The sequence below is a fragment of the Mesocricetus auratus genome, unplaced genomic scaffold, assembly GCF_017639785.1.
Source record: "Mesocricetus auratus isolate SY011 unplaced genomic scaffold, BCM_Maur_2.0 Super-Scaffold_100010, whole genome shotgun sequence".
In the NCBI taxonomy this organism is placed as follows: Eukaryota; Metazoa; Chordata; class Mammalia; order Rodentia; family Cricetidae; genus Mesocricetus; species Mesocricetus auratus.
Window position 1 is genome coordinate 34414622 of NW_024429194.1, and position 25634 is coordinate 34440255.

General features: G+C 52.4%; 1 protein-coding gene across 13 annotated transcripts in view; it reads left to right on the forward strand.

Annotated features, from left to right (window-relative positions):
* Tns1 (tensin 1) overlaps positions 1 to 25634 on the forward strand; it is a 217469-nt gene that overhangs the window by 90844 nt on the left and 100991 nt on the right. For 11 of the 13 annotated variants that reach the window (XM_040753344.1, XM_040753346.1, XM_040753348.1 and 8 more), the window contains one exon: positions 16331 to 16372. In XM_040753344.1, the coding sequence (XP_040609278.1) occupies positions 16331 to 16372 (42 nt within the window). Of the gene's footprint in view, positions 1 to 1680; positions 1778 to 16330; positions 16373 to 25634 lie in introns of those variants that run through there. The other 2 variants (XM_040753350.1, XM_040753358.1) reach the window with 2 other exon arrangements.

Below are 25634 nucleotides of genomic sequence, written 5' to 3' on the forward strand. Positions count from 1 at the left end.
GCTGTTAGTTGACACTGGTAAGTGTTCTTGTTAGTGGGTGTCATTCATTCCAGAGCCTGCCTCATGGTTGGCCATGTTCTCTCTCATCATAGTTGTTTCTTCCCTGCAGTGGAGCGAGTCTAGGTCAGATTCAGAGCAGTGTCTTCCTTGACTTTGCCTTTTTAGGAGGAAGGCCTGGAGTTGAGGAGGCCTCAGCCTTGTCTCCCCAGGGAGCAGGAGCAGATATGTGTTTATGGAGGATTCTGAGAAAGTTGTCATCCCAGTAAACAGGTCCCTCTGGGATCCCTTCCCACCCTTCAGACAGCAACTGCTTGCATTAGAACCTCCCACGCCCAGCAAGGTCTTGACATATCTCCAAACTGGCTATCCTTGATCTTAGCCATAGGGAGGTTTTTGTTTTAGAGTGGGAGTCCCAGGTACCGATTGCAAACTGACTTAGACCCTCTGGGTGTGTACACAGGAGCTGAGAACTTCGCCGATTGGCCAGTAGATCTCCTAGCCACGCCCACTATGCTCTCAGGCCTCTACCCTCTTGGGGTCCACGACTTTCTGGAGCCTCCGTTATTCCTCCACTAAGGATCAGCTTCTTGACCTGCCCTCTTACCCAGAGAGTCCCCACCCAGGAGGCCGAGGCTGCACTGGGTCAGGGGTGAACACAGTTTCCGGACCCCTGGCCCGCCCAGTTGCAGCTGCGAAAAGCATCAAGGGTTCTTTTGAAGAAAGAATGGTCTTAGGCTGATCATGATGGCCAATGGGAGGGCTGTCTCTGGCTTCCCTCCTCTGCCGGGCTCGCCCTTCTGGACTGTTGATCCTTGAGAGATGAGAAGTGGGTCTCACCTTGAACACATGCTCCACCAGCCCAAACTATCAGCTGACCCATCCATAGCCACTGTGCAGGGAGAGGGCTGAGGTTCAGTGCTGGGCCTGATGCTATCGCTGAGGATGGGGTAAGGTGGGGGCTGGGGGGACAGGACTATAGCTGAGGCCCCAGGGGAAGTGCACAGAGGGTCTCCACCCAGGGAGGCCACCCTGGATCAAGGTAGTGTAGGAATGGTGCTCTTTCCACCAACAGATCTCAGGCTGGCCTGGCTCTGCCGGATTGGTGGCCGAGTCCCTTCCCTCTCTAGACCTAAATGTTCTCACCTAGCAGCCAGAGGGTTGGAGAGGTGTAATGCTGGAGGCCTCTAAAGTGTATCTGCCTGTAGGGGGTGGGTGTGGGTGTGGGGGGGTCCTTGGGTCCCTGGCTGTGAAACTTCACCTTGGGTTGACCTTGCTTCCCTCCCGCCCTGCCCCCACCTCTGGCAGTGGCTGGCAGGAAGTCCTGCCTGATTAGGGCCCTAATCACCGGCTGAGACTCCCAGAATCACAGAGCTGGTGAAGCAGAGAGGGGCTGGGCTAAGGAGGGGGAGTATGAAACCAGGGCCCTGGCTGCCTGCCTGCCATCTGGGTCTGGAGGAGATGGGCTGCTGGGTTTGGGTTCCTTGGGTCCAGCAATGCCATGAGCCTGCTGAGGAGGCTGGGAGCCAGGGCCAATCCAGCTACGCCTGGGGGCCATCCTGACTTCACAGTAACAGCCTTTTAGGGCATCCACTCTGCCAGGCAGGGTGCCAGATATGGGGCTGGAAAGGCCATTGAGACACCTAATGGGAGACAAAGGGGAGTAGACAGCTCCTCTGCAAAATGTGGCAGGCGCAGGGAGCTGTTTACATGCGTTGGTGGAGTAGCTGAGGCCTATGAGAGGAAGAGCCCTGTGAGATGGACTTGGAAGGTTGTTCAGGTACGGGGCAGGCACACATGTAAGGGCGGGTAGCATAACGACTCTGTCCCTTCCATCTCCGCTACTTACTCCCTGTGTGACACTGGCCGGACCTCGGTGTCCGAGTCTGTAAGATGAGGGTCACATTCCAGCACAGCCTAGGTGCTGTGGGGGAGTTGGAACAAACTTCTGTGTGCAGAATGCTTGGCACAGTAAACGTGGCTTCAAGAGGGAACCTGTGACAAGGAGTGGCTTTGGGCAGAGCCCAGAGGTCTTGCTTAGGTGGCAAGGGGTGGGACATTTCCCCGGCCAAGTCAAAGTAGGGGGCAGCAGAGGGGGTTTTACATAGGAGAGTATGATGAGTCCATGGTTTAGGAAGCCAGGTTGGATGGTGAGGCCTGGGGATGAACTCCAGTAGGACCTGTGTTCTGCACCTGTGTCCTTAGCCTCTGGGACTGGGAAGTCCTCTTGGTGCTGCTGTGCCGGGCTGGACTTCCTTCCTGTGCCTTGAAACCGGAGCTTGCTGGCTGCGGATCCCTCCCAGCAAGACTTCGTAATGAGCAGTGATGCAGTGGAGTGAGGGTGGATGACAGACACCAAGAGGCTCCTTAGGAGCTGTCTTTTACTGTGGTCCCAGAACACAGCAGGTCCACTGTGTTGAATGAATTAGTGAGTGGTCAAGACTGTCCCTTCGTCTCGTGTAGGAGCCCGTCTGCTGGAAGTCAGCAGTGCCCACATAAGTGGCTGGCAAGGGTGGGGACAGGGCAGCCCGTTTAAAGCCAGGAGGAATGTTGAGTGTCTCAGAGGCCAGGGGCCAGCCATCACAGTTACAAGAGCTCTGGGTACCGTATGTTGAAGGAGGAGAGGGAGCCTCAGGGACCTTTGCTTCTTGGAGTGGGGATTATCATAAGATGGTGTGGCCTTGGGGGTTAAGTCATAGGCTTGGCAGCCGTACTGTCTGGCTTTGAATACTGACTCTACCTCGGACAGGCAGTACAAACACGGACGGCTTCCTATTTGTGCTGTGAAATGTGGGAAACAGAGAAGTGGAACTGGCCTGCTCCATGCTCTGTAACCTCTGTCACTGTGGCTTCTGCTGCTATTGATGCCAGGGGAGGGAGCAGGTCGGGAGAGGGGTTGTGTGAGGCTTCTGGCTGGGGCTGAGTGCAGCAGCTGCCTGGAGGGGGATGGGAGAACACAAGAGGGGTACACTCCTCCAATGGTTTAGCTACCCCGTGGATAACCACGCATGTGGCAGTTGCTGCCCCTGAGCTCCATGGCTGAGCAGAATATGGGAGCAGAGGGCCCCTGCTAGTTAGGGGCGGGAATGAGGTCGGAGAGGTGAGCAGGAGGAAGCCAGGACTCTTGGAACTCCCCAGCTGGGACCCCAAGAGTTCCACCGTTTCTCTTGTGCCAAAGGGCCTGATCTTCAACCCGTAACCAGAGGTCCTGGGCTCTGTCTCCTGCCTTTAAGACTGATGCCTGCTTGTGTCGCTAGCTGGAGCTCCAACTCTCTTAGTGACTGACCTGGCTGTAGTTTCTCTAGGCCTCCTCCTCTCTTCCTGAACCGCTACCCCCCTATGTGGGGACCACAGCAGCTCTGCGACAGGAAGGGAGTAGACTTGAGGAGACTGTACTGATGGTGTTGCTGAGTGTAGTGGAGGGACTTGGGGTGGTGGGAGTGGGGGTCGGGCAGCTAGATGCTCATTTTGACACGGTGCAACTTTGGGCAGTTTAGTTCCCCTTCCTGAGCATCTGTGGAACGAGGGGCTGGGCCTAACAGAGTTCTTTCCTTCCCAGCCACAGAGCTTTCTGAATGTAGGCTCCTGTTTGTGTGCCTGGAAAGATCTCCCTAGCTCCCGTGTATCTTCCAGCATCCTCTGGGATGCTGGCAGAGATGCTGGGAAGCTCCCTTCTGGTCCTGGGTTGAGTCAGTGTCTGGGGACAGTGACCATTCTTTTAGGCATCTGTTTCTTGGAACAGAGCAGAGGGTAGCAGCTGTTACTGTGAGCAGGCCAGAGTCTGGTGTGTCCCTGTGACTCAGGTAGGGATGCTCTGGCTAGAGGGAGGGGAACCATGGATCTCTGGCTTCTCTATGACCACTCTCAGGGGACAGAGTGGGAGGTTTGATTTGCTAGGGTGAATGCCATGGCAAAGTGAGTAACTTGTGAGTAATGGCTTGGTGTCTCTAGGGCAGGTGTCTCTTAGACTTCCAAGAGTGGGACTGGAAGACTGTAATACTCCCCAGAGGTTACTGAATTACAATCTCTGAACCCAAGCACCACCCCCTCCTGTGTGTGTGTGTGTGTGTGTGTGTGTGTGTGTGTGAGTTGAGGGTCCTGGCAGGATCCAAACCTTGGCCATTGCTCCATCTGATTCCAACTATATTAGTCCTTCCCACAATCTGGGCTCTCACTCCTTCTCAACGTGGTCAGCAGCTGCATCTAAATTGTAGTGGACTTGCTAAAGGGCTCAGAGTTTGCAGTCTGGTGCTTTTAGATTTGTGTCTAGCTCAGCCCTTCCCAGCTGTTCGACCTTAGCCAATTTACTCTTGTTTAAGTTTGGATGGCTTCCTGTGGAAAAAGGGGGGAATCACTTGTACCTGGTTAATTGAAAAGGATCACATATCCAGTAGATCGTGATACTAAAGTTCCTGTTTTGGTGCTTGCATGCTTTTGAAGCTGTTGACCCTCCAGCAGTCAGCCCCAACCTGCTTGCAATGCTTTGCTCTGACACCTCTAGTCAAACCCCCCCCGCCTGTGTGTGTGTGTGTGTGTGTGTGTGTGTGTGTGTGTGTGTGTGTGAACATTCTCCCTTCTGATCTTCCAGGATAGGCAGGGTTCAGGCAACTGGCAAGTCCAAGTTAAGGGTAATTGGTTTTGCCTCAGGCTGCAATAGAAGGCCCAGTCCCTTTACGTATTTGGGGATGGGTAGGGGTGCAGAGACCTGATGGTGTTTCGAGGACCCTCAGACCTCCAGTTCGCTTTCATCTGCTGCTTTCCCATATCTGGCTCCCCGCTGCACTTGGCTCTGGGCCCTCAGTGCTCTGGGTCACACAGGCAGCTGGATATGTTGGCAGTGCCTTCATGAGCCTGTTCTGGGGTAGGGCCAGAGGGTTGGGAGTGACTTTGTATCTGGCAAAGTGTGTGGTGTGTGTGCTGGGTGCGGAGCCTATGGTGCCTGGGGCATCGAGAGCTGTGTGTGGTCATCACTGTGTTGTCTGGGGGTGTCTCAGGGTCACAAAGTCTCTATCTGATGGGCACTTTCTCTCCTCATCTCCAACCTGCCTGCTCTCCGAGGCAGCAAGAACCAAGTCTGTTGCTGCCTTCCTTCCCTACCTCCCTGCCAGTGTGCATCCCTGAGCTTTTCCCGGGAACAAGGAAACATGACTGGGGTGGATATGCGTCACACAGAGCTAAACAATGCTGGTTACAGCCAGGCTTGCTCCGGCCTTGGGGCTGGCCCTGCTTCAAGTCTCTGTTGCTGGCTAATTGGGAGCAAGAAGGGCTTCCTGCCTCTTGCCACAGATGGTCTTAAAGGAGATTCGTGAGGCCAGGCTGCCCTGCCCTAGGGACCTCCTGCTTCCGGGGCTCTGGGCAAGTCTCAGCCATTGCTCACTACTGCCCCTGCCCCCTGTGGGTCAGACGTTTCTGCAGGAATGACTTTCAGGTAACTGAAGCTTTTACTACATAAAGAGTGGAAATCTTAGTGTTTTGATGGGAATTGTCATTGGATAGTTGCTTTTGATTGACGGTAAATGGGAACTTCAAATGCTTATTTATTTATTTATTTGTGTGTATGAGTGTTTGGCCTACATGTGTATATGTGCACATGTGTGTGCATATGGTGGAGCCCAAGGAGGCCAGAAGAAGTTGTCCGATAGCCTGAAATTGGAGTTATATAGATGGTTGTGAGCCACCATGTGAATGCTGGGAATCGGACCCAGATTTTCTGCAAGAGCAGCAAGTACTTTTGACCACTGAGCCATCCTTCCAGCCTAGATGGGAATCTTCCAAATCTACTCCTTCCTCCATCTTGCAAAGTCTCAGTTCTTCCATAAAAGGGGGGCTGACAATGGAACTTGCATCCCAGGGTGGGGCTGGAGATTCAGTGAGTGGAGGCATGTCAGTGAGAGCATTTAGACACACGGGCCCCGTTGCTTTCTGTCTCGAGCATTCCTACAGATGGGAGCTCAGTGGACTTCATCAGTGGGGAAGGCTTGTGCTCTACAACTGAGCTACACCCTCAGCCTGATCATGATCATGTTAACTGTTCCCAGCCAGACTGCAAAGCAGTACTCACCGGTCCCTTTTATGTGTGAGGATGCCGAGACGGAGGGCGTTAAAGGGTGTCTGGGCCCTCACCTGGCTTGCAGTCCAACCAGTCCCCTTGCTTTTTGGTGGGACACCTGTGGCCTCTTGGAGGCATTCAGGAGTTTGGAAAGGGCAATTGCTCATAGAAGGTATTATGATCCTGTGGAGCAGAGCCTGCTCCCAAGTGATGGGCTTAGTTTAGTGCTGAGCTATTTAGAGTTGTGAGCAGGACGAAATGGTCCCTCAAGAGTCCGAGAGACTGAAGTTCACAGATAGACTTTGGGGCTGTGGAATTTCCCCTGACAAACACGAGGCTGGCTTTGCTTTCATCCTGCCTTGGCAAGCTTTGACTCCTGTAAAAAGAGAAGTAGCGAGACATCGGGAAGGACTTCCTGTCAGCCTGCTAGGCTATTTAGGGAGTCCAGAGAATCAACATAAATTTAAGACATTTCTTCAAAATTGAGATGACCCTTTTGACGATTCCGTGTACCTGAAATTATAGCCATCCTGAGGATTATGAGGGTGCAGTGAATGTATTTAGCATTTCTCCCTCTCCAAGGCTGTCATCCTGAGGCTGGGATTAAGGCTCAGTTAGTTGGTATAGTACTTAACTGGCATGCATGACACCTTGGCTTTTTTGTTTGTTTATTTTTGTTTTGTGTGTGTGTGTGTTTTGTTTTGCAAGACAGGTTTTCTCTGTGTAGACCTAGCTGTCCTGGAACTAGCTCTTGTAGACCAGGTTGGCCTTGAATTTACAGAGATCCACCTGCCTCTGTCTCCCGAGTGCATACACCATCAGTAGTGCCCAAAATTGGGCATAGTGGTGCACACCTGTAATCACAGGATTGTAATCCTAGTACTTGAGAGGTACAGGCAGGAGGATCACAAGTTCAAGGTCCTCCTCTGATAAAACAATATCAACCTGTCATCTGGGTGGTAGGTCAAGGGCTTCCTAGAAGTTAGGAAATAGTGCTTGGAAGGGAACCGTGCAGCTGTAGAAGGGCAGAAGCCTGCGTGCCATTGGTTGGACTTCCTGGTAGCAGGTGACCTGGCTTAAGAGTCAGGGGCTGATGCTCCTGTGGGACCGTCTCTGCTATGTCCGACTCAACCCAGCCCGTCCCCCGACCCCCGCAGCCTTCCCTGACACATTTCATTGGCAGCTGATCCAGTCCCCAGCGGCTCTTGAGACATTTGGCTCTATGAATTTTCCCCCCTCCCAGGCATCCCTCCTGCCTCCTTGTTCTAGTATGGTTTAGGGTCAAAGACTTGTGTTGGTGAGTGAGGGGTGAGGCAGGCAGCCTCCTTCTGGGTGTAACCTTGGGAAAAAACAGATTGGACAGTCTTCCTAGGGTAAGAATGGCTTCTTCCAGCTCCCACTGTCACAGTTCCAGGCAGATTTATAAGTCTGTTTACATGCCTGTCTCCTCCTGAGGCCACAACTTCCGTCCAGGGTTGGGCCGGTTCTCCGTTCTCCTTCCCATCTTTCTGCTCAGCTGGGAGCTCCGTCACCTTGGCCTGAGTGACTGTTTGGCTCTGCTTCTTATGCCTGTCACTTACTCTGGCCCCCTCTTCTACCAGAACGTTGACCAAGCCATAGCCTGTCCCTGGACCAGCTTCTAGGAACTTCCTAGAAGTCATCTGTGTGCCATAGGCTGTGCCACCCAGCCCCCTGCAACAAACGCCTGCCCCAGGGGGCTGATTTCTCATCTGCAGGCTGCACCATCTCTCCCCGTACCCAAGACCCTGTGCATGTTAGGAAAACACTCTAACACGTCGCCAGCCCTCTTGATGCTGTCTTTTCTGAGACAGCGACACACTTCGGAAACTTCAGTTCCTGAACCTCCGTCTCCCACATAGCTAGGATTCCAGGCCTGTGCTAACAGGCCTGTCTTCTGCCATCTTCTCCTTTAAGTGCCCCTCTGTCCCCTTTAAGCACCCTCTTCACCCTGTCTTCTGTCCCCTTTGAGAGTCCCTTCTCACCTCAGCGCAGCTGCCTCTTTCAGGATGGCCTCCTGGCTGCCAGCCCCACCCCACTCTCTGATGGGCTTTGGAGGTCTCAGGCTACTGCAGAGGCTTGGACATTATCCTTCAACTGGGCCTGCAGGTTACACATTGCTCAGCCAGTTTTGCTGTCCTACCCCTCAGAGGCCACGGCTTCTGTGGAGGGCTTCCTGTGGTCCTCACTGGGCAAGCCTCGAGGTCCTGGGCAGAATGGAGTCAGACTTGAGTCTTGAGTCTTCCTGGGGCAGGGCCCTCTTTCCATGTTCATTCTTTACTGGCGTGTAACGTTAGGCTGCGGCTTCTCAGTGCCCCGTTCTTCCTTGTCTGTGAAATGGGCTGCGAAGCTCTCCAACAGAGGGCAGAATTTGGAATAAAAGAGCAGGAAATGGCACAGGGGGCTTGAGGGAAGGTTGAGAAGTAGGCCTGCAGGGATGATCCCACAGGTCCCCATGGGCTGTAACAGCTGTGCTAGGACTTTTAGGCTGGATCCCCTCACCCACGATAGTAAGGCCTTTAGGCTGAGGAGTAATGTGGCTAGTGTACATTTTAGAAATGGCTTCCTGGCTGCTAAGAAGAGACCAAGGGCAAGAAAGGAGGTTCTGGGAAGGGTTAATGTTACCGTGTCATTGATTTGGGGTATTGCAATGGTGATAGATTGGAGGGGGACTTCCAGGATTAGGGGAGTAGGGGAGGGGAGGGAGTAAGATGCATAGATTTTGGCTTGAACAACATTGGGTAGCCCAGAGGTGGGTTAATTGCCAGAACTTTGACATTGGCTGGTGTCAGGCCCAGGGCCCAGCCATGCCCTCTGGCTGTGCCCCCTTTCCTAATCCCATCATGTTTCCTGGCATTGCCCACCTCTTGTTCTTAGGACCTTGGGTTGCAAACTTGAGCTCCAGGCCTGTGCTCAGTAGTGCTTGAGCTCAGGTTCTATTGCCCACAAACCCATCCCAGTGTGTAACCGTGCTCCTTTCCCAGCTTCCCCAACACTGGAGATCAGCAAGCATGGCCATTGTGTTGGCTTCCTGGGGCTTTGGGTTGGGCTCCCCAGGTAGCCCATCTTTACAGAATTGCTGTGCAGCCCATGGAGCCTGTAGGGCAGTGGTTCTCAACCTGTGGGTCGCAACCCCCAGGGGTCATATATTGAATATTTACATTATGATTCCTAATTGTTACAAAATTACAGTCCTGAAAGAGCAATGAAATTATTTTATAATTGGGTGTCACTGCAACATGAGGAACTGGATTAAAGGGTCACAGCATTAAGAAGGTTGAGAACTACTGCCGTAAGGTGTTGATTCCGGTTGGCATTGTGTGCCATCTTCCAGACTAGCTCCAAAGGGGATTGATTACCTTCAGTGATGAGGCCTACTTGGATCATAGTTGGTTATGTTCTCTCTACCTTCACCCTCCCTGCTTGGGGACCTTCCGACTGAATGCCACATTCCTTGGGCTCCCAGAGGCTCAAGCATACCCAGTCATCTCTTTTTCCTACAGGCAGGCTGTTAGATGAGTGGGCAGTGTTGTGGGGGTGCGAGAGTCACCCTGCTTGACTAGCCCATCTGACAACCGTGTAGGACCTGGCAGGGGCCAGGCGGCCAATGATAGGTACCACAGAAGAGGATCCAAGGCAGAGGAGGAACTTGGGGACATAGTGAGGGTAGTGCTGGGGACCTTGTGGGTCCTGGGGACAGTATTCTGAATCAGTGATCTGAGACAGTACCCAGTCCTGTCTTCTCCAAGTTCTGAGTCTAGTCAGGGCTATGTTTATAGAAAGGTCAGACCCCCTACTTCTCCAATTCTCTGTCATCACTGAAGTGGAGGGATTCAGAGCAGGGTCTATCCTTCTGGCTCCAGGTATCCCTGGGAACAGGCTTCTTTTTGTCTCCTGGCAAGAAGGAACTCTACATACTTCCTTTCCTGGTTGTAGTTAAGCTCTATATAAGGGAAGGAAAAGAGTCTTGTTACTGGCTAGAGAGGGACAGTGCCCTGCAGGGTTTGCACAGGCTCAGAGACCATGGACCCAAGGCAGGGGTCATCCTCCCTGCCACAAGACCTCTTCTGCCTAGGCCCTGAAGCTCATCCCGGGAGGTTAGTGACTTTGAGTCCTGCTGGCATTCTTCAAGCAGTCTTGTCTTGCTTTCAAGTTTTAACCCCACGGCCTTGGCATCTTTTGGGCACCCACAAGACCTGGGGGACACCTAGGTGCCATTTGTGGTTTTCTCAGTTACAGTCACTAATACTTGACTTTTCTGGGGCCACCATGTGGTGAAGCTTGGTGACCAGAGCTTAGATTCTGGCTACCTCATGGTACAAAGGGTGACCACAGACAGAGTAGTGGAAGGAGTAGAGGCTAGGCTGGAAGGTCTGGGATAGAGTGTTTTATGGGTTCCTAGAATTTGGGGTACCTAGTGATTCCCTGGCCGTAGGCTTCAGGCTCCTCCTCTCCATCCCCTTCCTTCCCTGGTCTCTGTTGTTATGGTTACCACACCTCCCTGCTTGCCTTAAGTTCTGCTCTTCCATTCTTCCTGCCCCTGTGCCAGGAGCTCTCTGCCTGGAACATAGCTTCTTATGGTTCTTCCTCTACTCAAAAACCCTCAGCGCCTCATCAGCACCAGCAGCCAAAAGTCTGACCTCTTTTCCTGGCCATTCACTGTTTTTCACGGCCACATGGAAAGAGGGGTGCATAGCTCCTCCCCTCTTATACCTACCTTAGTGGGCCCCTTCATCACCCAGTCTTGGTCCCAGCTAAAGGGGAGTCCTTTTTTTTTTTAAAAAAATCTATTTAAATTAGAAACAATCTTCTTTTACGTGTCAATCCCAGTTCCCTCCCCTCCTCCCCTCCCCCCCAGCCCCCTATCCCCTCCCCTTTCTGCTCCCCAGGGAGGGTGAGGCCTTCCATGGGTGATCTTCAAAGTCTGTCACATCATTTGGAGCAGGGCCTAGGCCCTCAAAGGGGAGTCCTTTTGACAGGCCAAGTGTTCCCACTTCCCCATCTCACATGTGTTAGTGTCACTGAAATGCCCTTTCAAAACAGACTTCCCTTATGCAGTGAGCACTGGGCCAGCTGCACGCTGGAAGTGACCCGCATGCTTCCCTTTGGTGGGAGTAGGGGTGAGGGGTGGAGTAGAGCAGGGGAGCCACATGGGACTGTGACATACAGCAGAGGGACAGACGTGATGCTTCCTGTGTGCCTGGCTCACCGTCCCTCCTTGGGATGCCCACTTTCTCTCAGTGACTTGCAGCTCCAGAATGTTGCCTCAGTGTGTACCTCATCCAGCCAGGGAGCAGAGAGCAGGTAGGAAAGACAAGTGCTGGAGGCAGGCTGAAGCAGGTGACAGTCTTTCTAAGAGCCTGCAGGTCCCTAGAAACTAGTGCACTGATGCCCATTGCTGGGGTGGGGGTGCGGGAAGAGGGACCACATTATTAGGCTAGAGCTTGATATTAAGTAACCTGGGCAGCCCTCCTAGCCATTGCTGCCCAGCTACTGCTGTCAGATGTTTGACTTTGGGCAAGTAGCTTAACTTCTGTAAGGCTCTTTTTTTTAAAATTCAAAAATTGGTCTGAAAGTGAAATAGTGAATGACTGTAAAGTGCCCAACTCAGTGACACACAGTAGGTGTTTTATAAACCCCGTTATTCTTCTGTTCCAAATACCATTTGGTGCCATTAATGTGGGTTTCTGGACATGTTGGACAGGGATATGGATCGCCATTAATCCTTCTCTGGAAATGGGCCATGTGTCCATCACACATGCATCCACTCGGGTGGTGGTGCACACAGTGGGGCAGTTTTTACCTTGAACCTCGGCGAATCTTAGAAATGTGGATTCAGAGTCATGAAATTGGCTCTCATGGCTTCCAGGCTGGGTTCCTCGATCAGGATCAGCACACAACACTGTCTCCTGTGGCCTGGCTCCTCGGCACATGGATCCTGTCTTCACCTGGGTCCTCATGTGCTCTCCCTCTTCAGTCTGTGTCTCGATCTCTTCCTGTAAGGACGATAGGTTGTACTGAGTCAGGGCTCACCTTGGAGGATTCACTTAATCACCTCTTTAATGACTCCATCACTGGACACATTCCAAGGGACTGGTTTGGATTTTCATGTGCCAGTTTGGCATTATTCAGCTATAACATGAAGGGGAATCAGTCAGACACAAAACAACAAGCAAGAGTACATCTGTTAATAAAACACAAATGTCCTGGTTTCTGTTCCATCAGATAGCACAAGACTGTGGCTGTATATGTGGGTCTCATGGTCATTAGCAAATGGTTCTGCAGTGGTGACCTCCAACCCAGTTTAGATCAATATCACACCAGTCACAGTGACTTACCCCATAGGTTGGACACGGGGTCCCAGGGCTGCCTTCTTGTAGGTGTCAGTTTCAAACCCCAGGGTGTCTTTGTGCTTCCAACCAATAGGGTATCATTTGAGATTGTTATGAACCTGCTGTGGGTACCATCTATTTTCTCTAGTGGCCCTGTAGACTTTGGGAGGCATGATTTGTGGTGTACCAGGAAGGATTTGATGAAGGGTACAGATGATGAGTTACACAGGGTGAGCAGCGTGGGAGTGAGGGGCACTTCTCTCTCCAGGAGCTATGTGTAAGGCCCCCAAAGCCCATCCGCTGGGTGTCATTGCTCACGGCCTTGTGGCAAACACCATTGTGTACATTCTTCCTGGCCTCTCTGGGTGTCATTCCTCCCTCTGTAATGAAGAGGGTCCTGTCCTGCTGAGGGACAAGGGAAAAGTCAGAAGTCTGTGGCCAGTTGCAGGATACAGGGTCCTGGAAGATGAGAGTTTGTGTGGCCTGCCTAGGGGTGCAGATGTCTCGATTCCTGAGATCTGCCTTGGAAAGGGAGTTTAGATGGGAGTGGTGGTCAAAGCCCCTCAGGTATCTGTCACCCATCACAGAGGTCTCTGGGGTAGGTACATTCACAGAGGCAGAGGTTGAGCTGTTATGATGTGGGGAAGGGAAGAAGGGACTCTTGTTCAGTGGGTGTGGTGTATTGGATGATGAAAAAGTTCTGGAAGTAGGTAGTGGCTAGCATGTCACTGTGGATGTACTCAATCCCACTGGTTTGTATACCTAGAAATCTTACTTTTTATGATACTTTGTATTTTAAGAGCTTAATAATAATTGTTATTATTATTATTATATTGGGTATTGGGTACCGAATCCAGCATCGTGTGCATTCCAGTCAAAAGTTCTACCACTGGGCCGCATCTCTAGCCCCAAAGATGGAGCTTTTTATGCCATGCATATTTTGCCACAATGAAAAGGGAGAGGGGCAGTGAGATGGCTCAGAGGGTAAACACTTTTGCTGCCAAACATCGGAGCTCCATCTCCAGGACTCACACGGTGGAAGGAGAGAACTGATTCCTGCAGGTTGTCCTCTGACCTTCAGACCATGGCACAAATGTGGCCAACACACACACACACACACACACACACACACACTTCTAAAATTATGTCTATTAGTAAAGATGGTGGGATGGAGCATTTGAGCCAACTATACAGTGATGCAAACCTATGATTCCAACACCGGGGAGGCTGAGGCAGGAAAGAAGGGGTTTGGGGCTTGTGCTGACTATATAGAAAGACCCTGACTAAAAAAAAAAAATAGCCGCCACCACCACCCAGTAAAATAAGAAAAAACACAGACCCAGCACATGTTAGGAAGGAAACCCAAGACAGTGTTTTTACCCAGAACATTGTGGATGCTGGACGACCCCCCCCCCCCCCCGCAACTGATGAGGTTATGGTTGGAAGTATGAGGGTTCCAGTACAGTTTCCTGGGTCAGAGCACACAAGTATGGAGACTCTTCTGCAGGACCTGGCTGGTTTAGGAATCTGGAGTTTTATGTATGTAAGGTTGAAGACGTTGGTTTTTATTGGGGGTCTTGGCAACAGGGGTGCTACCCAAGTGGGGCCCAGGTCCCCCCCTTGCAAGGTAGTGAGACAATGAGAGGAGGTGCTGGCAGGTGTCTGGGTGGCCCTTGCTCTGTGCAGAGCATGGTGGGTATGAGAGAGCAGTGCAGGACCTTGTCTCTGCCCAGCTGTGGCTCAGTCTCCTGTCTACTAAGCAGGGATAGTAATTAGTGGTCGGGCCTTTGTAAGCCCTAGATGACTTGTCACACCGCACAGAGCCACGGCTGCTGGAAAGTGAATGTGATGGTGGCTGCTGCTTCTGTGACTTCATTTTATTCTTCATTTGGGGATGCGGAGAAGTAGGCTGATTCTGTCCCAAGTCCAGAGGGCTACCAGAGAGAGCCATTCACCTGAGGGCGACCCCTTGTGTCTCATCCCTGGCATCCTGGCTCAGAGCCCTTGAAGACAGCCCAGAGCTACCCAAGTCCCCTATAGTCAACAGGGTCAGCCCTTACTGATGCCAGGATACGGGGCTGTTGGGCACAGACCACAGAGTGGCAGAGCCCCTGGTACTCCTGGCACATTCTGGGCTCCTGAGAGGGTGGCTAGGGGCCAGGGTGCTGGAGAGAAGGAGAGACAGACGGCCTTTTAAGGAAACATTTCTGTGCCTCAGGAAAAAAAAATAGAGCAAGTATGAGACTCTGAGACATAGTCCGTGGGCCAGCAGCCATGGCCCAGTATGGACCTGGGGTGGAAAGCCCTCTGGGATATGGCCTTGTGGGGGTATGATTGTACCCCCTTAGACATGGTTCTTAGTGGGTACATCTGCCTGGGGAATTGGGGTAAAGGGCGAGGAAATGGTTCGTGGCTAAGATGGGCCTGGGAGAAAAACCCTCTATGTGTCTCAAAGCCATTGCCCGCCCTTATACGATGGAGGCCAGTTTGAGCTCTGGTAGTGGAGGCAGCGCTGACCTTCTGCGTAGGGTCCTCTCTATAGGTCACAGCTGTCTATCTGCAGTGCTCAGCATGGGAACCCAGCCAGGACATGGTCCAGCAATCCTGCCCAGACCCCGTGGCACTCCGATGAGTTGGGAGGGGCCCTCTGAGAGCCTGGTCTGCCTTTTGAATCTTCATCCTCCCTCCCACCCCTATGGTTGGGTTGGTTGGGGCTGTAAAGGACGGGCATTTTAACCAGTGGCTGAGCCATGGCTATTGATCAGCTTGACCATAGGCAGCTCGGCAGATCTCTCTCCTCCCCAATCTTAGCTCCCACTCTGGACCTGGTCCCCACAGACATCTCCTCTAGAGCATTCACCCCAAGTTCTGTGCTCATGTGAATCAGACACTGGGTTTTGGGCTCTTTCTGTACCTCTCTCATTTCCTCACAGCGAGGGCCATAGTCATCAGACCTCTTCATACCAAGATTGCCTGGGTTCAGTTCCTAGCCTCAACATTTGCTGGGTGACCATGGGTAAATTGCTTACCCTGTCTGTGCCTCCACGCCTCCTGGGGAGGTAATGGTAGAGGCTGTCCTTCTGGTTGTTGAAAGGGCAAAGCACTTTATTCAGCAGCATGCCGGCTAGGTGGTACCAGCTCTGCAAACATTGGTATTGCATGGGAGATGGGGTTGCCTCCCGCCTGGAGAGGCAGCTGCCTCTTCAGCCACCCTCTCTGCCTCTCTGTGGGCCTCTGGCCTGGTGCTTGGGTGAGGAGTCAGAGCCAAGGTTGAGTACTGAGATCCAAGAAAAATGTGTTGGCTGGAGAAAGGAACGCCCTGGCCTCTGACACGTGCCCTGCTAATTGTCGGGCTGCCGTGGCCATTGAGCCATCCTTCCTTTCTCCCTCCTAGAGGCCCAAGTTGCCATGACCTTGTCTCAGAGCAGGATGAGGATAAACTGATGATGATAGTCTCCTTCCCAGTGGGCGCTGCCTCCCCACAAAGTGCTCTGTGCGATCCCTGGAAGATCTGGCCATTCCCAGCCTCCAGGAGCCTCCCCCAGCTCTGACTTGGGGGTGAACCACTGGCTATGGGGAGAGGATTGGGGGATGGGATTTTACTTTCCTACAGGTCTAAATCATGTTTTTCGACTGTTTTCAATTCATCTTTCTACACTGTAGAGGAATTGGGGGTGGGGGGGGGGGAAGCTTTATGGTTACTGCAGGATCCAGGGTATAAATCCTGCTATGCTGATGTCCAGGCAGGTGTTTGACCTGTCACAGGGATTTGACCTGTGAGAGACATTTCATGTTTGTTGGTGGCCTCCTGAAGAGCTCTCTCACTGTGCCCCGGGGAAGGCTGTCCCCTTGGGGATGGGGTAAGAGTGAGCTCAGGAGGCCCAGGGGCTGCTGGGACAGATGCTAACAGGGACTTTTTTTACCTCTCTTACAGGTGGCTGCCCCTTGTGTCCCTCCGTCCAGCCATGAACTGGTGGTGAGTGACAGCCATTCTTTCCCCTTCCAGTCTCTCCTGCATGTCAGGAGCTGGGTTTGTGGGGTGGAGAGGGTTGAGGGCTTTGGGCTGAGGCTGGTGGGAGGAAATGAGTCATGAGGTCCCTCCTGACATGCTGCAGGGCCTGCTCTGTGTGTCTGGAGATTTGAGGTCCTTGGGAAAACCCATAAAAGGCCATCTTTGTATGTCCCCAGGCCTGGCTGGATCACTGTTGTTCCAGGGCTTGGAGGACTAGAGTGTGCTACACCCCCCTGGCTGTAGGTCTTATACCGTTCACTTGGAGGCAGGGGGGATAGACGGTGTTTCCTGGAGTCCATCTATGAGGTGGTGGCCTCTGCTCCTCTCCTCAGCTTTGCTATGTCCCCGTGACTCTGTTTTTCTGCTTTTATGGCCCTCATCCCCCCCCCCATCCCTGTCATGTTTCCAGAACAGTTTGGACAGGGGCAGGACCTCCATGAGTTGTGGGCTGTGGAGCTGGCCGCTGCAGACTGATTCCAGCTGGGCTGACGTGTTGGCCTAGCTTCCTGCTTCCTTAGCCTCTCCAGGTCCCACTCTGCTGTGTTCTGGGGGTAGGAGAGACAGGAATGTGCAGAGGGGTGGGCCCACCGGATCTGCTGGGCTGGTGTGGAACACCTGTGGTGGTTCTAATGCCGTAGGGAGTCTAAATCTGATTGTTAGTATCCTTCATAGGAGTGTGGTCACTTGCTCTGCCTAGATGTGGGACACACAGCAGGGCCATCTAGTTTTCTTTTGCTCCATCCATAACTTGCCTGTAACTGTAGCCTGGTCCCCTTCTCTTTGCATCTTGGGTTTCTGACTGATACACTCAGCTTTCAGACACCTGGCTGCCTCAGAGCCACGTTGCTCTGCTCTATACTCAGGCCATGGCTGGACCAGCTACAGAGGCCAGGCTCCCTAGGTCAGCTCCTGGATTCCAGCTGCCCCACTGGGCCGTCCACGTGTGGAGTGTTACTTTCACAGAGCCCTGTAGCAACAGCACAGTAGGGGTGAGGCTGTGATTGAAGCAAGAATGGTTGGGCTAGAAACCCCTCCAGGCTCACAAAGGCATGCCATGTACCAGAGGAAGGCTGTAGGGAGAGAAGATGGATGACTCTTGTCATCTGTACCTTAGGGCTAGGAATGGAATGTCCTTGGCTGGCCAGGAAGGCGGAGGGTCCAGGGTTTAGGGACCATGAGGCAGGGGCCAGCATCTGGCTCTCGAGAGCTTTGTTTGTAGAGGCAAGGTCCAAGGTCAGGACAGAAGGGTGTAGGATGGTGCTCCGGCTGGAGGCCTGCAGTACGGGCTGGAAGGACTGCCTGCCTTTTGAAGGACACATGCACCAGGATGTCTTCCTGACTCTGTGCTGTGCCCACTTGCACAATGGTGTTGGCCTTACAGGACTTTGGATGAGCAGTCTCCTGGTGAGGCGGGGGCCTGGAGGTCCTCAGAGCCCACCTGCCCCAGCGATAAGAATTCAGGGAGTTCCACTCCCTCCTCTGGTCCCAGTATCCCAGATCTTTATTCATCCCTTATTCCTTGTTTCTCAATTTCTTGGCTTCACTGACCCTGAACACATCACCCACCCACCCCCTCTCCTTAGTTGCCCTACTCTAGAATGGGAGATAGTAATAGTACCTACTTCATGAGTTGTCAGAAGAATAGACCATCAAACTAATCCACCTAATGTATATTTGAAGCCACAGATGTCTGTCACCTCACGTGGAGCAAAACCTTAGGTTCTTCCACAGATACCTTCCTCTCCCGGTTTCTTTTTCCCTAACTCTGTTGATCCTTAAACATATCAGACACCATGCTACCTCAGGGACATGACATGGCTCCTTCTGTTCCCTCTGCCTCGAATGCCAGCATTTCCTTTCCCACAGGAATCTCACCCCCCTCCCTTCTTCCCTTGCTCCGTGGTGATTATGGCCTCTCACACACTCTGCACCTTGCTTATTTATCTTGACTGTGATTGAGGTCCACCCATACCATGTGAGTTCCAGGATAGGGACTTTTATCTCCCTTGCACTCAGTAGGCATTCATACATGTGCGCTGGGCACAATTTAGGACTGTGATTAGCTGGGGGTGGGGTAGGTGGGTACTGCTGTGGCCCTGTGTTCCCTAATGACTGTGGTGAGTTCTGTACATGGGGCTCTAGGGCAAGTCACCTCATTGACTAGGAAGTTCTGTGCTGTCCCGTCAGTGAGAAAGTGGCCCAGGAGAAGCAGGGAGAAAGTTTGGCTCCCCCAGCACACTCAGCACCTGCTTCCTCGTGGTGGGTGAGGCAAGTGTTTGGAGCAGGCTCCTAAGAGGGAGGAAAGGGTGGCTTCGGGATTTTCCTTCCGTTTCCCTCCACTGCCAGCCTTCCAGCCTCTGTAGGCCGCTGTCTGGCCTCTCTTACTCTCCTGTTTCCCAACTTGGTGTGTCCCGTTCATCTGTCTGTCTGTGGCATGCTCTGGCCTTGGCCTTGGTTTGTCTCTGTTTTTTTTTTTCCTGACCTTGAATGAATCCTAACCACCCTTCCCCTGATTCAGACCCAGATTTTCTGCCCAGCTTCAGGCCCTGCTGGCCAAACATATTTTCCAGCCTGTGCCCAGGCCAGCTAGGGCCGAGTGGTTTAATCTTCAACTCGTGTTTTCATCTTACTCAACAGATGTTGCCCAAGGGATTGGGTAGAAGAGTCCGGGGGTTGCCCCCTCCCATGGGGCTCTAGGGGGCAGGATGGAGTTAGGATGCCTGCTAGACACTCCTGATCCTTGCAAAGAGCTGAAGCAGCTGTTCTCAGGCCCTGAAAAATAAAGTTTGAAGAATTTCCCGATGATGATTGCTGAATGGATTGCCCACTAAGGCGCCTCATGTCAGGACCTGTGTGTATGTGATAACTGGCATCCCTGGCTGGGATGGCTAGCAAGGCATCTGAGGCTAGGCTGTCTACACACGAGGGTTCGTACCCTGGACATCTGGGTAACTGGAGACACAGTTTTCCCGCCATTGTTAGCCTCACAGCAGGGGGTTGGAATGTCCTACAAGGTAACCTGGAGGTCAGGTTGGGGTGAGAGTTTGGGAGCTGGGGAGTCAGAATACTTAAGGGCATGTGGTTTCACCTACTATAATAACATAGCACTCTCCCCACTCCCAATGTGAGGTTTTGCTTTCCTGGGTTTCAGTTACCTGATGTCAACTGAGGTCCATTAAGTGGAAAATTACAGAAATAAACAATTCACCCACTTTAAATTGTGTGCTGTTTTGAGTGGTGTAATGAAACCTGGCCATGTCTGTCCACTCATGCCCTGTGAGTACATGTGGGATGTGCTGCTTGCCTGTAAGTCAGCAGCTGCTTCTGCCACTAGATGGACTATCATGGTGTCATAGTGTTGGATTCAAAGTCACTGCTATTTTACTATCTCCAGAGTACAAGAATTTCAGAGCTGGCTAATCAGGCAGGGCTAAGAGAAGCCATAAGCTTCTTCCTCTCTGTGAGGAGACAGTTTTCAGTGTATGTATAGGATTTTATTCTAACTGTCACTTTGGCATCTGCTGGATTCCTGGGACCACCCTGAGTGGGAGGGGCCACTGCAATGGTAGCAGTGAGATGCTTGCACTTTGTGTAGTTTGGATGTGGACACAGGAGAGAGATGCTGTGCCTTACTTCATCGTGGCTGATGTGGTACTGAGTCGAGGCCACAAAATAGATCAGGGTGAGAGTGAGTTTTTCATCAGTGGGACTAAGAGTGGCAAATGCCACTGTCACTTGCAGAGCACCTGTAGATTTCAAAGCCTTTTTCCATGGCTCAGGGCAACTGGGAGGCTTGTGACCCATATGGACACCTGGGCATCCTGTGTCTATCCATCCTGGAGAGGCAAGTGTGTCCGTGTACAGTGGTTAGATCAGGGCTCAGGAGGGCTGACTGTCTTGCTCATAGGCACAAAGCTGGTGGTGGCAGATGGACTTAGAAGGGTACCCTGGTCTGATATTTAGACTTGGGCTTCTTATGGTCCCTGATGTCTCTGTTGGTCAGTGGACTAGGGTACCAAGAGAGGGTTTGTCATCTGTTCAACCATTCCTTAATTGCACCAACCCATGGCTGTACACGCAGGGTCTGTGACAGCCACTGTGCTGATGTGCAGAGTTCTTTTCTAAGTTGGTTTACTTTCCTTTTTGCATGTTGGGGAGCCCAGAGTCTTGTGCATGGGAGGTAAGCACTGCCAAGCCACACTTCCAGCCCAGTGGTGTTCTCTTCTACTGGAGTTGCCAGGTTGTAAACAGATCTCTAGATTTTTTAAAAAAGATTATTCTTATTTGTATGTATGTGTGTATGTGAACACATGTGTGCAGGTACCTGACTGGCCAGAAGAGGGCACCTGATCCCTTGGAGCTAGGTGATTTCGAGCTGCCTGATGTGGATGTTAGGAGCTGAATTCCAGGTCCCCCAGAAGAACAGTGCTTTAGCTGCTTTTCCATTGCCCCGGCAACTTATTAAAGAAAGCATTGAATTGGGGCTGTGGTTCCAGAGGGCTAGAGTCCATGGGCATCACGGCAAGAAGCATGGGGGCAGGCAGGAAGGTACAGTGCTGGAGTAGTGTCTGAGAGCTCACATCTGTTCTACATGCACAAGGTGGGGGTAGGGAGGAGGAGGAGGAGGAATAGGAAGATGAGGGAGGGAGGGAGGAAGGAGGAGTGAGGAAGGGGGAGGGAAACTAACTGGAGAGGTCACACATCCTAATCCTTCCCAAACAGTTCCACCAACCATGGACCAAGCATTCAAATATATGTGCCTATGGGAGCCATTCTCTTTCATTCAAACACCGCAAGCCATGAGTGCTCTTAACTTCTGAGCTGTCTCTCCATCCTGGAACCTAAGATTTTTAAAGTGCTATACAGAAGACCCCATCATAGGGCCTGGAGCAGCAGGCATCTGGCATGAGACTGGGCATGGTGACACATGCCTGTAATCCCAGTACTCAGGAGGTGGAAGCTAGAAGATCAGAGGTGCAAGGTCATCCTCAGCTACATAGAGGTTGAGGCCAGCCTGGTCTATGGTGAGATACTAATTTCTTTTGAAAGACCAAGAACTAGAAAAGAAGAACAGGAGGAGGAGGAGGAGCTGGCATGGGAAAACCGGAGGACTAGCTTGCAAATTTCATCTCCTCCATCAAGAACTGTGGCAGGGAAATGCTTTGTGGGTCTGATAAATTTAATCCCAGATGCTGAGAGGGGCGTGGGGGAGCCATCTTTAGAAAATTCTGGTAAATGGAGCCATGCCAGGAGGCAAGCTGCTGGAACCCCTCACTAATCACTGACACCTATTGGGTGTGGGGTGCCAGCTACCAGCCTCCTCAGGCCCTCTCATATCCTGTCTTTACTCAGGGTAGGCAAGGGACATGGTCCCCAGAGGTCAGAGGTCAAGGCCTCCTTTGACCACCACTGAGAGAGGCTCAAGAGGATGCAGGATTCTGTGCTCAGCAGCCTGATGTTTGGGGCAGAGCTGTGCCCAACGGGTGTAAGACTGGGCTAGGGTGGGCTGCCAGGCCAGGTCAGGAGACAAGGCAGAGGGAAACTATAGCAGCAAATGCATCAGTGGCCAACTCTAGGCTCTCACTAGGGGAGCCTTAGGGCCCAGGGGACTAAGGGAACTCACTTGTGCAACGCCATGGAAGGCTTGCCTCCTGTGGCAGGTCTAGTTTGGAGGAAGGAGTAGAGACTAGCAGGACTAGGACGTACACCTCTGTACAAGCTGCAGAAGCAGGCAAACAAATAAGCCGCAAGTGTTGGTCAGTGCGCTCTTTCTGGGGGAAGAGGACGCCCTGTAACCTTGTGGCCCTGGGTGCCAGGTGTGGAGTGCTTAGGACGGAGGAGGGATTTACTCTATCTACTGCAGAGGAGAGGCATGCTGGGGATGGGGAAGGGGGCCAGGTTTTGACTCTGGGGCTGCAGAGGGAGGAAGCAGGCTTAGAGGAGTTCATGGCCTGGGTGGAGAACAGGACCTTGAGTGCTAAGCACTAAGGGCCATTATGGGTCCTTGAGCAGGCAATTGACCCAAAGCAAGCTTTTAGAGTGGGAGTCTGCTGCCAGCTGGGGTGGATTGGCAGGAAGGGGTGGCCAAGGGATGGCAGGTGGGGTAGACATCCAGCAGGGGCTTCATGGGTCAGTTTAGCCCGAGAATGTGGAGGGGGCAGGGTTTTATAGCAGACCTGGCCTCCAGTGGGGAGGAGAGCTGTGCTCCAAGGAACAACTCAGTATTCTAGCCTGGCCCTGAGGTGGGGCTGGTAAAGATGTCCTAACTCCCCCCCCCCCCATGTTCTAGTGCTGGGCCCCTCAGGGTTGGCTTGGAGGAGGGGCTGGGGACAGGAACAGACTTGCTTGGCGCTCCTCTGGGGGTGCGGAAGTCAGGCATAGTTTTCCACTTAATCACCAAGAGCTGGTTCTTTTCCCTGACGGCCTGAGTGTGTCTAAGAGAGGCTGTGGCCTTGGCAGCCACCTAACCTGAACATTTAGGTCAGTGCCTGCCACCTGGGCCTCTTGCCCGCCCACTGTCCTGCATCAGCCCCAGCTGTTCCTGTGCCCACCCCATGGCCTCCCGGTGCTTTGGGATGGGGCATAGCAGGGACACCGATTTGGGGGGGGCAGTCGTGGGCTCATGCAGAACTGAGTATCCTCCCAGAAACTGCCAGGAGAGGGGCCAAATGCTCCTCCAACCCTGTGACCCTGAAGTGGAAGGATGTTTCAGGAGTCCTGGGCAAGCAGTTGACCCAAAGAAGGCTTTTAGAGTGGGAAGCTCTCGCTTTCCCTGCCACTGCTGCTGCCTATAGGTTGATGTGTTATTATTGCTGTTGAGAAGATGCTCTCATAGTGTGCCTCCAGTATGCAGCCCAGCTCCCCACTGCTATACTCTGTTACATGTCCCCAGATGCCATACCCTGGCCCCTGCCTTCCTGTACTCGACCCCATATCTACTTATGGTTCTATTTTGGGAAGAAGTGGGCCCAGAATAGTTTTCCCTAGGCCCTGGATCTGAGCAATTCCAGTCCCTTCTGACTGTCCCCACTGGCTCCCAGACCCCTCCCCTCCCAAGATAGGTAGTGCTGGGTGACCCCACAGATCATCAGCACAGTGGCAAATGTGATGTCACGGGGTCTTTTTTGGCTTCCAAACTGCCCGGATTCCAGACTTCCCTTGGGACAAGAGCAGAGAGAGCTGGTAGGCTAGAGCTGAGGGTTTGAAGAGTTCTGGACAGAATGTTCCACTGGAGGCTGAGTCTGCATTCTGCACCCTCCCTCTTGCTCCTGAGCCCTGGGCTCAGGCTGGGGCACCCTCAAGCCCCAGCATTTCCTTCCTCTAAACAGCAGCCCACAGATACATTTCCCCGCCTGTGCATTCTATTATATGATCCCCAGGCAGGTAGGTGTCGCAGCCTCCCAGTCTTCTAGGACACGGTGTCCTTCGATCACTCAGCATGTGCACAGGGAGGGAGAGGGCATGCGTGTCTGTTTGAAGAAAGGTTATGCAGCTTCCTTACCCACCCTGTGGTTCACAGCAAATTCAGGAAGTTCTCTGTTATCTCTCCCACTACAGTTGCTCCCATTTCCCAGTCTTCTGAGGGAAGTGCAGGGAAGTAGTCTGTTCCTACTGGTGACCCTAGGCAAGGGTCTGCTGTGACTAGCCTCTAGGGCCCCAGAAGTGGGATCTCTGCTGAGTGGGGCTAGGAAGTGGCTTGATAGGTGAAGTGCTTGCTGTGCAAGCATGTAGAGCTGAGTTTAATCCCAGCACCAGGTAAAACCAGGCGCAGTGGTGCTTGCCTATAATTCCAGCACTGGGTGGTGACAGGAAGAGCCCTGGGACTTGCTGGCCATCCAGAGTAGCCAAATCAATGAGATGGAGAGTGATAGAGGGAGATACATGATGTTGATCTCTGGTCTCTACATATGTGCACTCATGTGTGTGCATACCTACACACACACACACACACACACACACACACACACTGAGTGAGAGACTGAGGGATTCTGTGAGGACGTAGGGCAGAGTTCAGATGCCAGCTCTCTTCCTCTGGGCACTGCAGAGTCTTTCACTGTTCACTTGCCCCATCTGTGAGATGAGTAACGCTCACTTCCCTGGATGCTGTAAGGGCTGGCGTGGAAGCAGCAGAGTCTGGTTCCCATTCTGTTGCACGCCAAGCTGTTGTTCTTGCTTTAGCCTCGGGAAAAGGTGTCCCTAGATCAGTGGAGGCAAGTAGGGTGCAAAATGTGAGGAAGCCTGGGTTCTCAAGGACGGAGAGACATCGTGCAGAATGCAAAATGGGTATGCGGGGAATGCCACTTTCAATTTCTAGACCTGAGCTAGCAGAGGTTAGGGACTCCTGTGTGAGGTCAGCATTGTCTTTGTTTAGCCTCTGTGTGCCTCAGTCTTATATAGCTGACCTTGAGATGTCAGCTGATCCCAGGAGAGGGGGACAGTGAAGGAGCTAGGCACCGGACTCTGCAGGACTGGGCAGCTTGGTCATGCCTCGAATCTTGGTCGAGATACCGGCAGGTCTTCATTTGCACCTCGGTTCCTGTCTGTGGATCGGGGGCAGGAGGAGGTGGTATTTCAAGGCCCTGCAGTACTATGTCTTGAGAGTGGCATGTGAGGATGTAGTGTGTATGCATTCATATGTGTGCATGTGGTTCAGAAAGGTCCTGCCTGACCTAAAACGAAACAAGATGAAGGTGGCGGCTTTCATATGTCCAGGGTACCTGGGATGCTGCTGTGTTTTCAGTTAGTTCTGCATCTGATTAGGGTATCAGAGAAGGGAGCAAGGAGATTGTTCATTCCACAGATGTTTCTGAAGGGACCACAGTGTGCCCGGCATAGTTTTCTGCTCAGTGTAGACATAGCTCATATTTCAGTGAGAGGCAGGCTCTAAAGGATGTTAGTAAATATAAAATAGAGTGTTGGAGAGCAATATGTTCTAAGAAGAAAAATCAGGCATTAGAGAGATGGTGCACGAGTTAAGAGCACTTGCTGTTCTTGCAGAGGACCTGGTTCAGTTCCTAGAGCCCGCATTCAGTGACTGGTAAACCCAGTTCTAGGTGATGTGATGTCCTCTTCAGGCCTCTACAGACACTTGCACACAAATGGTGAACACATGTACATTCAGGCATATACACATACATATAAAAGAAATAAATACCACTCTTGATAAGACTAAAATAAACTGGGGGGGAGAGAGAGAGAGAGAGGGAGGGAGGGAGGGTGGGAGGGA